Consider the following 15,658-nt stretch of genomic DNA (forward strand, 5'->3'; position numbering starts at 1 on the left):
TGATTTCTAATGACCGGTCCTTTTTGACCGGGAACACCACAGGTGTACAAACGTTTAATTTAAAACCTGAAATTGTATGAAAATCATCCAAATGTATTGTGTGTGTTCAGATGCCCTGTGTGGACAAAGTCATGGAACCTTATGACAATCAGATTAAATTAACTACATTTCTTAGAGAGAAAACTTCGGTAAAATCGGTCCAATTCGAACGGAACACAACAGGAGGGTTAAATAGCGAATGGAGGACGATTTTCCCGTGGTTCATTTTCATGCCAGCCAGGTAGGCTATACTCCTGTTGTAAATATAAGCAATGTGCTTAATATTAGGAAAGTTGAGAAATAAATATAGTAGGTATAGTCTATAGAAAGCTGATAGGATCCTCCTCTTTTTAATAGAGGCCATCACTGTTTTCTCACACAATTGCATAGCCTATAGAAATGATAAAAACGGTTGGCTGGTATGCCCTCACCAGTCTGAGCGGTCGGCTGTGAATGCTCTCACCCGCTATTAAAATCATGCTGACTGTGATTTAGTTTCTGACCCTCCACAGGATGTCCGGTCAGAACAATGCCGATGCTTCTCTGGGTTCCGACCCTCCACAGGATGTCCGGTCAGAACAATGCTGATGCTTCTCTGGGTTCCGACCCTCCACAGGATGTCCGGTCAGAACAATGCCGACGCTTCTCTGGGTTCCGACCCTCCACAGGAAGTCCGGTCAGAACAATGCCGATGCTTCTCTGGGTTCCGACCCTCCACAGGAAGTCCGGTCAGAACAATGCCGATGCTTCTCTGGGTTCCGACCCTCCACAGGAAGTCCGGTCAGAACAATGCCGATGCTTCTCTGGGTTCCGACCCTCCACAGGATGTCCGGTCAGAACAATGCTGATGCTTCTCTGGGTTCCGACCCTCCACAGGAAGTCCGGTCAGAACAATGCTGATGCTTCTCTGGGTTCCGACCCTCCACAGGAAGTCCGGTCAGAACAATGCTGATGCTTCTCTGGGTTCCGACCCTCCACAGGATGTCCGGTCAGAACAATGCTGATGCTTCTCTGTGTTCCGACCCTCCACAGGATGTCTGGTCAGAACAATGCTGATGCTTCTCTGGGTTCCGACCCTCCACAGGAAGTCCGGTCAGAACAATGCTGATGCTTCTCTGGGTTCCGACCCTCCACAGGATGTCCGGTCAGAACAATGCTGATGCTTCTCTGGGTTCCGACCCTCCACAGGAAGTCCGGTCAGAACAATGCTGATGCTTCTCTGGGTTCCGACCCTCCACAGGATGTCCGGTCAGAACAATGCTGATGCTTCTCTGGGTTCCGACCCTCCACAGGAAGTCCGGTCAGAACAATGCTGATGCTTCTCTGGGTTCCAACCCTCCACAGGAAGTCCGGTCAGAACAATGCTGATGCTTCTCTGGGTTCCGACCCTCCACAGGAAGTCCGGTCAGAACAATGCCGACGCTTCTCTGGGTTCCGACCCTCCACAGGATGTCCGGTCAGAACAATGCTGATGCTTCTCTGGGTTCCGACCCTCCACAGGATGTCCGGTCAGAACAATGCTGATGCTTCTCTGGGTCAGGGTTGTATTTCCTTTTCCTCTTCACCAACAGTACACTTTTTGTATTGTAGCCCTGGATAAACTCACCTGATTCAACTCATAGTAAACTCTGATCTTCCCCTGTGTTTGGGAGTTAAAATGGCCCCCCTATTCCCTACAGCAGTGGTTCCCAGCTCCAGTCCTACAGTACGCACAACAGTACACTTTTTGTGTTGTAGCCCTGGATAAACTCACCTGATTCAACTCATAGTAAACTCTATTCCCTATAACAGTGGTTCCCAGCTCCAGTCCTACAGTACGCACAACAGTACACTTTTTGTGTTGTAGCCCTGGATAAACTCACCTGACGATTAGTTACCAAGTAGAATCAGGTGTGTTTGTCGAGGGCTACAACAAACTGTACTGCTGGTAGTACTGTAGGACTGGAGCTGGGAACCACTGTTATAGGGAATAGAGTTTACTATGAGTTGAATCAGGTGAGTGTATCCAGGGCTACAACACACTGTACTGCTGGTAGTACTGGAGGACTGGAGTAGGGAACCACTGCTACAGGGTGTCATTTGGGGGACAGCCATAATATGAGTGACCAATATGCTGTCTAGATCTATTATCTCATCCTTACCTGCCGGTCCCGTCAGCCCGGGGGGCCCCTGTGCTCCGGGGCGACCAGGAGGTCCAGCGGGGCCCACAGCGTTGCTACCAGGAATACCAGGGATACCAGGAATACCTGGAGGCCCCTGGGGGCCTGGGGAACCAGGTGGACCGGGGGAGCCCTGAGCTCCAGGAGGAGACCTCTTCCTTCCTGGGGCACATGGACACACAGAAATACATACTTAGTATCATTTCTATTGTTATACGAAAGGATATCTGGTGCCTAATGTCAACTGACTGATAAGTAATGTCTGCAGATCAACTAAGGCAGAGTTTCAACAAAACAGGTAGTCTGAGTCTCATTAGGTCCATGAACGTTATCTGGGCACCATGAACTCAGTGCTTTACAGGAGGCTCAGAGGAGGAAACATTACAGGAGGCTCATAGGAGGAAACATTACAGGAGGCTCAGAGGAGGAAACATTACAGGAGGCTCAGAGGAGCAAACATTACAGGAGGCTCAGAGGAGCAAACATTACAGGAGGCTTATAGGAGGAAATATTACAGGAGGCTCAGAGGAGCAAACATTACAGGAGGCTTATAGGAGGAAACATTACAGGAGGCTTATAGGAGGAAACATTACAGGAGGCTTATAGGAGGAAACATTACAGGAGGCTCAGAGGAGGAAACATTACAGGAAATCACCTTTCTTTCTTCTTTCCGGTTCTTTCCGTTTCCCAGTTGATTCTGAAAGACAAACAGAAACAAGTGTTTAATCTAGTCTTGATGGTGGACTGAACACCAGGTATCAGATATCTAACCAACCATCAAGTCTTGATGGTGGACTGGACACCAGGTATCAGATATCTAACCAAACATCAAGTCTTGATGGGGGACTGAACACCAGGTATCAGATATCTAACCAACCATCAAGTCTTGATGGTGGACTGGACACCAGGTATCAGATATCTAACCAACCATCAAGTCTTGATGGGGGACTGAACACCAGGTATCAGATATCTACAACAACAATATACAACCTCTACCTCCCTGAATACAGTAACACTACAACCTCTACTTCCCTGAATACAGTAACACTACAACCTCTACTTCCCTGAATACAGTAACACTACAACCTCTACTTCCCTGAATACAGTAACACTACAACCTCTACTTCCCTGAATACAGTAACACTACAACCTCTACCTCCCTGAATACAGTAACACTACAACCTCTACCTCCCTGAATACAGTAACACTACAACCTCTACCTCCCTGAATACAGTAACACTACAACCTCTACCTCCCTGAATACAGTAACACTACAACCTCTACCTCCCCGAATACAGTAACACTACAACCTCTACCTCCCCGAATACAGTAACACTACAACCTCTACCTCCCTGAATACAGTAACACTACAACCTCTACCTCCCCGAATACAGTAACACTACAACCTCTACCTCCCCGAATACAGTAACACTACAACCTCTACCTCCCCGAATACAGTAACACTACAACCTCTACCTCCCCGAATACAGTAACACTACAACCTCTACCTCCCCGAATACAGTAACACTACAACCTCAACATTAATAAGCAGAACATGGGGTATGTGTGGCGGTATGTCAGTGTGCGTGTGTGTGTGTGTATTGAGCTCTGTGGTGTGTATTGCGCTTTGCGGTGTGTGTGTGTGTATCTGTGGTGTGTGTGTGTGTCTATCTGTGGTGTGTGTGTCTATCTGTGGTGTGTGTGTATTGTGCTCGGTGGTGTGTATTGCGCTCTGTGGTGTGTGTGTGTGTATCTGCGGTGTGTGTGTGTGTGTATTCCAGTAATTTCTAAGTGTGGTTTCACCTCCAGCCTGAAGCGTTCTTAGACCAGATCAGGCTGTGTGTGTGTGTGTGTGTGTGTGTGTGTGTGTGTGTGTGTGTGTGTGTGTGTGTGTGTGTGTGTGTGTGTGTGTGTGGGTGTGTGTGTGGGTGTGTGTGTGTAGGGCTGCAGTGGATCATTAGAGATCTTCCTGCCAAAACACTGTCCATTGAATTAGCCTCAGATGGGGAATGTAGCTAGATGAAAGTGTGTGTATTAATTCACACATGGTAGAAGGGCATCACCAGCCTTACTTGTGTTTGAGTGTTGGTGCGTGTCTGTGTGTGTGTGTGTGTGTGTGTGTGTTTGAGAGTTGGTGTGTGTGTGTGTGTGTGTGTGTGTGTTGGTGGGTGTGTGTGTGTTTGAGTGTTGGTGGGTGTGTGTGTGTGTGTGTGAGTGTGTTTGAGTGTTGTTGTGTGTGTGTGTGTGTTTGAGTGTTGGTGGGTGTGTGTGTGTGTGTTGGTGGGTGTGTGTGTGTGTGAGTGCTGGTGGGTGTGTGTGTGTGTGTGTGTGAGTGTTGGTGGGTGTGTGTGAGGGTGTGTGTGTGTGTGTGCTGCTGAACAGTGTGAAACAGCCGTCTGCCTGTCCCTGTGTTCACCACGTCATTACAACTACCAAGGTCGTTTAAGCCTTACCATGAGAACATCACAGACATGTGGCCAGCGTCTCTCCCCTGTTCCTCACGCGCCTCTTCCTCCGATCTCCCCCCTCTTCCTTCCTTAGAGGACGTACCAGGGGGGGCTGTCTCAGAGGACGTACCAGGGGGGGCTGTCTCAGAGGACGTACCAGGGGGGGCTGTCTCAGAGGACGTACCAGGGGGGGCTGTCTCAGAGGACGTACCAGGGGGGGCTGTCTCAGAGGGCGTACCAGGGGGGGCTGTCTCAGAGGGCGTACCAGGGGGGGCTGTCTCAGAGGGCGTACCAGGGGGGGCTGTCTCAGAGGGCGTACCAGGGGGGGCTGTCTCAGAGGGCGTACCAGGGGGGGCTGTCTCAGAGGGCGTACCAGGGGGGGCTGTCTCAGAGGGCGTACCAGGGGGGGCTGTCTCAGAGGACGTACAAGGGGGGGCTGTCTCAGAGGACGTACCGGGGGGGCTGTCTCAGAGGACGTACCAGAGGGGGGCTGTCTCAGAGGACGTACCAGAGGGGGGCTGTCTCAGAGGACGTACCAGAGGGGGGCTGTCTCAGAGGACGTACCAGGGGGGGGCTGTCTCAGAGGACGTACCAGGGGGGGCTGTCTCAGAGGACGTGCCAGGGGGGGCTGTCTCAGAGGACGTGCCAGGGGGGGCTGTCTCAGAGGACGTGCCAGGGGGAGCTGTCTCAGAGGACGTGCCAGGGGGGGCTGTCTCAGAGGACGTACCAGGGGGGGCTGTCTCAGAGGACGTACCAGGGGGGGCTGTCTCAGAGGACGTACCAGGGGGGGCTGTCTCAGAGGACGTACCAGGGGGGGCTGTCTCAGAGGACGTACCAGGGGGGGCTGTCTCAGAGGACGTACCGGGGGGGCTGTCTCAGAGGACGTACCAGGGGGGGCTGTCTCAGAGGACGTACCAGGGGGGGCTGTCTCAGAGGACGTACCAGGGGGGGCTGTCTCAGAGGACGTACCAGGGGGGGCTGTCTCAGAGGACGTACCAGGGGGGGCTGTCTCAGAGGACGTACCAGGGGGGGCTGTCTCAGACGACGTACCAGGGGGGGCTGTCTCAGAGGACGTACCGGGGGGGCTGTCTCAGAGGACGTACAAGGGGGGGCTGTCTCAGAGGACGTGCCAGGGGGGGCTGTCTCAGAGGACGTACCAGGGGGGGCTGTCTCAGAGGACGTGCCAGGGGGGGCTGTCTCAGAGGACGTGCCAGGGGGGGCTGTCTCAGAGGACGTACCAGGGGGGGCTGTCTCAGAGGACGTGCCAGGGGGGGCTGTCTCAGAGGACGTGCCAGGGGGGGCTGTCTCAGAGGACGTACCAGGGGGGGCTGTCTCAGAGGACGTACCAGGGGGGGCTGTCTCAGAGGACGTACCAGGGGGGGCTGTCTCAGAGGACGTACCAGGGGGGGCTGTCTCAGAGGACGTACCAGGGGGGGCTGTCTCAGAGGACGTACCAGGGGGGGCTGTCTCAGAGGACGTACCGGGGGGGCTGTCTCAGAGGACGTACAAGGGGGGGCTGTCTCAGAGGACGTGCCAGGGGGGGCTGTCTCAGAGGACGTACCAGGGGGGGCTGTCTCAGAGGACGTGCCAGGGGGGGCTGTCTCAGAGGACGTGCCAGGTTTTGACGTATTGACGTGTTTCATTCATTTCACTGATTTAGAACCTCCATCTTCAGTGTGTCACAGCTTTTGTTCTCGATGTTTAGAATGTGAGCTATGCAAATAAAAACAAGCCTTGGGTCTTTGAAGATGTCGGTCTCCGGGAGTAACACGTGTGTGTACACACACACACACACACACACCTCAGAGGCTGAGACTACAAAAGGATTTGTATGTGTGTTGAGGGCAGGGAGAGCAGGGGTCTGGTAGTGGTTAGAGGTTAGTGGTTAGTGGTTAGTGGTTAGTGTTTAGTGTCTCTCAGTTTTACAGATTGATGGTGAATGTCCGAAAGGTGAGCTTTTTCTGCTAATTTAAACCCAATAACTGAGCTTCCCCCAAGTAATCAGTCTAAAGGAATGTCCTGTAATCACCAGTCTAAAGGAATGTCCTGTAATCACCAGTCTAAAGGAATGTCCTGTAATCACCAGTCTAAAGGAATGTCCTGTAATCACCAGTCTAAAGGAATGTCCTGTAATCACCAGTCTAAAGGAATGTCCTGTAATCACCAGTCTAAAGGAATGTCCTGTAATCAGTCTAAAGGAATGTCCTGTAATCACTAGTCTAAAGGAATGTCCTGTAAATCACCAGTCTAAAGGAATGTCATGTAATCAGTCTAAAGGAATGTCCTGTAATCACCAGTCTAAAGGAATGTCCTGTAATCACCAGTCTAAAGGAATGTCCTGTAATCACCAGTCTAAAGGAATGTCCTGTAATCACTAGTCTAAAGGAATGTCCTGTAATCACTAGTCTAAAGGAATGTCCTGTAATCAGTCTAAAGGAATGTCCTGTAATCAGTCTAAAGGAATGTCCTGTAAATCACCAGTCTAAAGGAATGTCCTGTAAATCACCAGTCTAAAGGAATGTCCTGTAATCACCAGTCTGAAGGAATGTCCTGTAATCACCAGTCTAAAGGAATGTCCTGTAATCACCAGTCTAAAGGAATGTCCTGTAATCAGTCTAAAGGAATGTCCTGTAATTAGTCTAAAGGAATGTCCTGTAATCACCTAATGATCCTAGTGGGACATTATGTAGATTATTTAGAGATTTATTTAGACCAGGGCCCTATTCTCTATATAGGGCACTATTTTAGACCAGGGCCCTATTCCCTATATAGTGCACTACTTTAGACCAGGGCCCTATTCCCTATATAGTACACTACTTTAGACCAGAACCTTATTCCCTATATAGTACACTACTTTAGATCAGAGCCCTATATCGAGCACTACTTTAGACCAGGGCCCTATTCCCTACTTTAGACCAGAATCTTATTCCCTATGTAGTACACTACTTTAGACCAGAACCTTATTCCCTATGTAGTACACTATGTTAGACCAGAGCCCTATTCCCTATATAGTACACTACTTTAGAACAGAGCCCTATTCCCTATATAGTGCACTACTTTAGACCAGAGCCCTATTCCATATATAGTGCACTACTTTAGACCAGGGCCCTATTCCCTATATAGTGCACTACTTTAGACCAGAGCCCTATTCCCTATATAGTACACTACTTTAGACCAGAACTTTATTCCCTATATATAGTGCACTACTTTAGACCAGAGCCCTATTCACTATATAGTACACTACTATAGACCAGAGCCCTATTCCCTATATAGTACACTACTATAGACCCTATTCCCTATATAGTACACTACTTTAGACCAGAACCTTATTCCCAATATAGTGCACTACTTCAGAACAGAGCCCTATTCCCTATATAGTACACTACTATAGACCAGAGCCCTATTCCCTATATAGTACACTACTTTAGACCAGAACCTTATTCCCTATATAGTGGACTACTTTAGAACAGAGCCCTGTTCCCTATATAGTACACTACTATAGACCAGAGCCCTATTCCCTATATAGTACACTACTTTAGACCAGGGCCCATAGGGAAAAGGGTGTCATTTGGGCCACACAGATAAATAACCAACAAGACAACTAACTAAAGGCAGGTGCTGTGGCCGAGAGTAATGTTCCCCTGCTGACTACTGTGAGGTCCATGTTCATCTTGGACCATTCGCAAAAACGGGGCCAGACCCTAATTTCCAGAAAATTGACGAGGAGGGAAGGGCATGCAACGCAATGATCAGGATGATCATTATCTCCAGTTACAGAACAGAGAGACGACTGACCTTCAAACAGAGAGACGACTGAACTTCAAACAGAGATATGAAGAGTTGTTCTGTAGCTGACCCTGCCTGTCTAGCTAGCTTCAGGAGACAGGCTCTGTAGCTGACCCTGCCTGTCTAGCTAGCTTCAAGAGACAGGCTCTGTAGCTGACCCTGCCTGTCTAGCTAGCTTCAGGGGACAGGCTCTGTAGCTGACCCTGTCTAGCTAGCTTCAGGAGACAGGCTCTGTAGCTGACCCTGTCTAGCTAGCTTCAGGGGACAGGCTCTGTAGCTGACCCTGTCTAGCTAGCTTCAGGAGACAGGCTCTGTAGCTTACCCTGTCTAGCTAGCTTCAGGAGACAGGCTCTGTAGCTGACCCTGCCTGTCTAGCTAACTTCAGGGGACAGGCTCTGTAGCTGACCCTGTCTAGCTAGCTTCAGGAGACAGGCTCTGTAGCTGACCCTGTCTAGCTAGCTTCAGGAGACATGCTCTGTAGCTGACCCTGTCTAGCTAGCTTCAGGAGACAGGCTCTGTAGCTGACCCTGCCTGTCTAGCTAGCTTCAGGGGACAGGCTCTGTAGCTGACCCTGTCTAGCTAGCTTCAGGAGACATGCTCTGTAGCTGACCCTGTCTAGCTAGCTTCAAGAGACAGGCTCTGTAGCTGGCCCTGCCTGTCTAGCTAGCTTCAGGAGACAGGCTCTGTAGCTGACCCTGCCTGTCTAGCTAACTTCAGGGGACAGGCTCTGTAGCTGACCCTGTCTAGCTAGCTTCAGGAGACAGGCTCTGTAGCTGACCCTGTCTAGCTAGCTTCAGGAGACATGCTCTGTAGCTGACCCTGTCTAGCTAGCTTCAGGAGACAGGCTCTGTAGCTGACCCTGTCTAGCTAGCTTCAGGAGACAGGCTCTGTAGCTGACTCTGCCTGTCTAGCTAGCTTCAGGAGACAGGCTCTGTAGCTGACCCTGTCTAGCTAGCTTCAGGAGACAGGCTCTGTGGCTGACTCTGCCTGTCTAGCTAGCTACAGTTCAAACATGAACACTGTGTAGTTGGTTGAGCTAAAGCCCATACCTGAGTCAGATTGTTTCCTTGGGCTCCGTTTGGCTCTGTGAATACTGCTGCTGTCCTCTGGGGCTGTGGGGGGTCTGGTGGGGTGGCCACCCGGCTGTCTGTGAATACTGCTGCTGTCCCCTGGGGATGTGGGGGGTCTGGTGGGGTGGCCATCCGGCTGTCTGTGAATACTGCTGCTGTCCCCTGGGGCTGTGGGGGGTCTGGTGGGGTGGCCACCCGGCTGTCTGTGAATACTGCTGCTGTCCCCTGGGGCTGTGGGGGGTCTGGTGGGGTGGCCATCCGGCTGTCTGTGAATACTGCTGCTGTCCCCTGGGGCTGTGGGGGGTCTGGTGGGGTGGCCATCCGGCTGTCTGTGAATACTGCTGCTGTCCCCTGGGGCTGTGGGGGGTCTGGTGGGGTGGCCATCCGGCTGTCTGTGAATACTGCTGCTGTCCCCTGGGGCTGTGGGGGGTCTGGTGGGGTGGCCATCCGGCTGTCTGTGAATACTGCTGCTGTCCCCTGGGGCTGTGGGGGGTCTGGTGGGGTGGCCATCCGGCTGTCTGTGAATACTGCTGCTGTCCCCTGGGGCTGTGGGGGGTCTGGTGGGGTGGCCACCCGGCTGTCTGTGGAGCAACCTCTCCTGTTAAAACAGAATCAGAACACTGCTCAGGATAGCAATATTTAAGCCTACCCCTGTTCAAAGTAGACTGTCTTTTGAAGACTTCCTTGTCTAGCTTCCTTAGTCAGTCACATGTTGTCATGTTACCATGACATGGTAATAAATCAAATCATCAAATCAAAATGTATTTGTCACACACTTCGTAGACAACAGGTGTAAAACAGTGAAATGATTACTTTATGAGTCCTTTCCCCAAAATGCAAAAGTTAAAGAAAAGATCAAAAATAAAACATTGAAATAATGACAATAGGAATAAATACACAAATAAAAATAAATCAGTAGAAAATAACACGGCTATATACAGGAAGTAGAAAATAACACAGCTATATACAGGAAGTAGAAAATAACATGGCTATATACAGGAAGTAGAAATAACATGGCTATAAACAGGAAGTAGAAAATAACACGGCTATAAACAGGGAGTAGAAAATAACACAGCTATATACAGGAAGTAGAAAATAACATGGCTATAAACAGGAAGTAGAAAATAACACGGCCATATACAGGAAGTAGAAAATAACATGGCTATATACAGGAAGTAGAAAATAACACAGCTATATACAGGAAGTAGAAAATAACACGGCTATATACAGGAAGTAGAAAATAACACGGCTATATACAGGAAGTAGAAAATAACACGGCTATAAACAGGGAGTAGAAAATAACACAGCTATATACAGGGAGTAGAAAATAACATGGCTATAAACAGGAAGTAGAAAATAACACGGCTATAAACAGGGAGTAGAAAATAACACAGCTATATACAGGAAGTAGAAAATAACATGGCTATAAACAGGAAGTAGAAAATAACACGGCTATATACAGGAAGTAGAAAATAACATGGCTATATACAGGGAGTAGAAAATAACACAGCTATATACAGGGAGTAGAAAATAACATGGCTATATACAGGAAGTAGAAAATAACATGGCTATAAACAGGAAGTAGAAAATAACATGGCTATATACAGGAAGTAGAAAATAACACGGCTATATACAGGAAGTAGAAAATAACACGGCTATATACAGGAAGTAGAAAATAACACAGCTATATACAGGAAGTAGAAAATAACACGGCTATATACAGGAAGTAGAAAATAACACGGCTATATACAGGAAGTAGAAAATAACACGGCTATATACAGGAAGTAGAAAATAACACGGCTATATACAGGAAGTAGAAAATAACATGGCTATATACAGGAAGTAGAGTACTTAGTGAGTACTGTCAGTATTGTACTGCCCTGTATTATACAGTACAGTACTGTATCTTACTTTCTAAGACATGCTACCCAGCTGGCCCTACATTAACTAAGACATGCTACCCAGCTGACCCTACATTAACTAAGACATGGTACCTGACTGGCACTACATTAACTAAGACATGGTACCTGACTGGCCCTACATTAACTAAGACATGCTACCTGACTGGCCCTACATTAACTAAGACATGCTACCTGACTGGCCCTACATTAACTAAGACATGCTACCTGACTGGCCCTACATTAACTAAGACATGCTACCTGACTGGCCCTACATTAACTAAGACATGCTACCCAGCTGACCCTACATTAACTAAGACATGGTACCTGACTGGCCCTACATTAACTAAGACATGCTACCTGACTGGCCCTACATTAACTAAGACATGCTGCCTGACTGGCCCTACATTAACTAAGACATGCTGCCTGACTGGCCCTACATTAACTAAGACGTGCTACCTGACTGGCCCTACATTAACTAAGACATGCTGTAGTAAACTACTAAGGCATGCAGCATTACAACGTTTAGGAATGTATGTGCTAACCAGAGGGACAACCTTTCATCTGAGCAGGAGGGGAGAAAATATATCTTCAAAGCTGGAGCAAGTGTCTGAAAGCTAACAAGTACTGCGGTATGGCTTTGGTGGTGCGGCACACACACACACTGTGGTATGCTGCGCTCCATCCCTCCACCACATGCTCCTGTTTCTACCACTATGTAAACTGTGGCCTCAGTAATCAGCCGTGTTTAATACAGACATCTGGAGGAACAGCATACAGTACAGCCCAGTACAGCTGCAGTGCTCTGTCTCATCATGGCCTGCACCTCGCTGTCCTCACAGAGACAGCATCACCAGCTGGGTGACATAAAAGGCCTGTTCCACTCAGGGCCCTCAAGAAGAAAAGCCTCATAGCCTGATCCACTCAGGGCCCTCAGGGGGGAAAGCCTCATAGCCTGATCCACTCAGGGCCCTCAGGGGGGAAAGCCTCATAGCCTGTTCCACTCAGGGCCCTCGGGGGGAAAGCCTCATAGCCTGTTCCACTCAGGGCCCTCAGGAGGGAAAGCCCCATAGCCTGTTCCACTCAGGGCCCTCACGAAGAAAAGCCCCATAGCCTGTTCCACTCAGGGCCCTCAGGAGGGAAAGCCCCATAGCCTGTTCCACTCAGGGACCTCAGGAGGGAAAGCCCCATAGCCTGTTCCACTCAGGGCCCTCAGGAGGGAAAGCCCCATAGCCTGTTCCACTCAGGGCAACATACAGCCACAGTCTCTGACTGACTGATCACAGCATTCATCACCCTCTGTTGGAACAGAATGAACACACATCATATCACGGGCCTGGACCTCAACGTGTCTAAGAGCATGGGTGCTGATCTGGGGGGAGGGGTTCTATTGTGGAATGGTGAGCAACATCAGAACAAAATTAACACAGATCAGATGTGACAATAAATGCAGGACTACACATTCAGCCGGAGGCTCTGCACCTGCTGGCTACACGATGACCACATCATCTTTCCACCCAACTCTGCCTCACCTTCCCCCTCTCCTGTTCTACCTCTCCTCTCCTCCCCTCTTCAATTCTACCTTTCCTCCCCTCTCCTGTTCTACCTCTCCTCTCCTCCCCTCTTCAGTTCTACCTTTCCTCCCCTCTCCTGTTCTACCTCTCCTCTCCTGTTCTACCTCTCCTCTCTGTTCTACCTCTCCTCCCTGTTCTACCTCTCCTCCCCTGTTCTACCTCTCCTCTCCTGTTCTACCTCTCCTCTCCTGTTCTACCTCTCCTCTCCTGTTCTACCTCTCCTCTCCCCCTCCTCCCCTCCCCATCCCCCCTGCTCCTCTCTCCTCTCCATCCCCCTCCTCCCCTCTCCTGTTCTACCTCTCCATCCCCCTCCTCCCCTCTCCTGTTCTACTTCTCCTCTCCTGTTCTACCTCTCCTCCCCTCTCCTGTTCTACCTCTCCTCCCCTCTCCTGTTCTACCTCTCCTCCCCTCCTGTTCTACTTCTCCTCCCCTCTCCTGTTCTACCTCTCCTCCCCTACCTCTCCTCCCCTCTCCTGTTCTACCTCTCCTCCCCTCTCCTGTTCTACCTCTCCTCCCCTACCTCTCCTCCCCTCTCCTGTTCTACCTCTCCTCCCCTCTCCTGTTCTACCTCTCCTCCCCTCTCCTGTTCTACCTCTCCTCCCCTCTCCTGTTCTACTTCTCCTCCCTCTCCTGTTCTACTTCTCCTCCCTCTCCTGTTCTACTTCTCCTCCCTCTCCTGTTCTACTTCTCCTCCCTCTCCTGTTCTACTTCTCCTCCCCTCTCCTGTTCTACTTCTCCTCCCCTCTCCTGTTCTACTTCTCCTCCCTCTCCTGTTCTACTTCTCCTCCCTCTCCTGTTCTACTTCTCCTCCCCTCTCCTGTTCTACTTCTCCTCCCCTCTCCTGTTCTACTTCTCCTCCCCTCCCCTGTTCTACTTCTCCTCCCTCTCCTGTTCTACCTCTCCTCCCCTCTCCTGTTCTACCTCTCCTCCCCTCTCCTGTTCTACCTCTCCTCCCCTCTCCTGTTCTACCTCTCCTCCCCTCTCCTGTTCTACCTCTCCTCTCCTCTCTGTGAGTCAAGGTGTAGTTCAGCAAAGAAGCCATGAACACCTGTTTTTCTTAAAATTCACGGTTTCTGTTAGAGTAGGCTACTCAAAGCTACACAGTTCTGATCAATGACTTCCAGCTCATTCACACACCTCAGTGACCGGAGAACAGGTTAATAAACAACACAAGTGCATCGCTGCATCCTTAACCAAACTACGTTTCAGATCTGTAGACTACAGATGACTGGTCTGATCCAGAGCTAGGCCAAAATGATTCAAATGCTCAAATGGAAACGAAATAGGCTCATGACTAAGTATTGTAAATAGAAGCAGTTCTGATGTATCACATGTTTGGGGAGAGAAAGAGTGCATGTGTGGTTGCTATGGATTCTGTACCACTCTTATGTTTTGATTACCTCGTGACCCTGTGCCGGGGCGCCGGGGTCCATCACTCGGTGATCGGAGGGGATCAACGGGTCAGTTACATCCGTTCCACCGAGGGTCAACTTTTCGTCCACTCCTCTCCGCTGAGAAATCTCCCGCTTCACTTCGGACCGGAGATCCAGATAGCACAGCAGCGTGATAACGTGCAGAGACAGAGACAAAATAAAGAAGCCGAGGAAAACCACACTGATGTTGCTCACGCTGCTACTTCTTCTGTTGTGGGTTTTGCACGTATTGATGCACGTGCATGAAGACGGTGATCCGGTCAACAACACTTTGTCCGGAAAATCGTCAATCGAACCATCGCATGCCATTATCACACAAAGTGTCAGGGAGTTGCGTTGGTTTATCTAGGCATAATCAGCACGTTGGTTCCACCGCTACTCACGAGACTTGATCCTCATGCCAACATAGTAACAACGATACTACAATCTCCGGTCAGTGCAAACTGCACGCGTCTCTCGTAGTGACACAAAAGGTCGGAGTACTGAGGACCACGCCTTCGGAGTATCTGATTGGTTCCCGTTGTGGTTCCCCTTTGTGACTCCGCCCACATGTTGTTTGCCGGAAGCTGCCACCAGCCCCGATCTGTGATCAGTTTGCCATTGTTCCTACTACCAATGGTTAATGTTTGGCGTTGTGGAGAGTGTGAACTGATCCTACAAAGGCAAACGCTAAAGTTAAAGAAACAGGTATGGCTCTGGTATCTACAGGACTTTAGCGACATATGCTGGACAATGGTCTCTCCTGCAACTAATGTGATGTGCATTGATTATGCACTATTTTCATGCTGGAAGCAGTATTATCTATCTGATCACCCCAAAATACTTCACCTCCCTCTTCTATATGCTATAAATATTATAGCCCTGCATAGTCCTGACCGTACTCAACATGGGTGACCAACTATTCATTTTTAGTAGGCCAGGTAGGATCAACCTGATCCAAGCCATATAGCCTAGCGGTTAGAGCGTTGGGCCAGTAATAGAAAAGTCACTAGTTTGAATCCCCGAGCCGACAAGGTGAAATGTCGTCCGACGTGCCCGTGAGCAAGGCACTTCAACCTAATTGCTCCAGGATCGCCGTTGATAATGTCAGAGCCTGGCTGTGATCTCACTGGATCACCGTTGATAATGTCAGAGCCTGGCTGTGATCTCACTGGATCGCCGTTGATAATGTCAGAGCCTGGCTGTGATCTCACTGGATCGCCGTTGATAATGTCAGAGCCCGGCTGTGATCTCACTGGATCGCCGTTGATAA

At 49.7% G+C, this 15,658-nt stretch overlaps 1 protein-coding gene across 2 annotated transcripts in view; it reads right to left on the bottom strand.

Annotated features, from left to right (window-relative positions):
• The window catches only part of LOC110524910 (ectodysplasin-A-like), a 29,795-nt gene extending 14,929 nt beyond the window's left edge, over positions 1-14,866 (bottom strand). For both annotated transcript variants that reach the window (XM_036943573.1, XM_036943572.1), the window contains exons 1-4: positions 14,374-14,866; positions 9,481-10,099; positions 2,854-2,895; positions 2,181-2,360 (exon numbers count right to left, since the gene is read on the bottom strand). In XM_036943573.1, coding sequence (XP_036799468.1) covers positions 2,181-2,360; positions 2,854-2,895; positions 9,481-10,099; positions 14,374-14,715 — 1,183 coding nt within the window. In that variant the 5' untranslated portion in view covers positions 14,716-14,866. The remainder of the gene's footprint in view (positions 1-2,180; positions 2,361-2,853; positions 2,896-9,480; positions 10,100-14,373) is intronic.
• Positions 14,867-15,658: the final 792 nt, after the last annotated feature.

This window comes from Oncorhynchus mykiss, chromosome 14 (genome assembly GCF_013265735.2).
Source record: "Oncorhynchus mykiss isolate Arlee chromosome 14, USDA_OmykA_1.1, whole genome shotgun sequence".
Taxonomy (NCBI): Eukaryota; Metazoa; Chordata; class Actinopteri; order Salmoniformes; family Salmonidae; genus Oncorhynchus; species Oncorhynchus mykiss.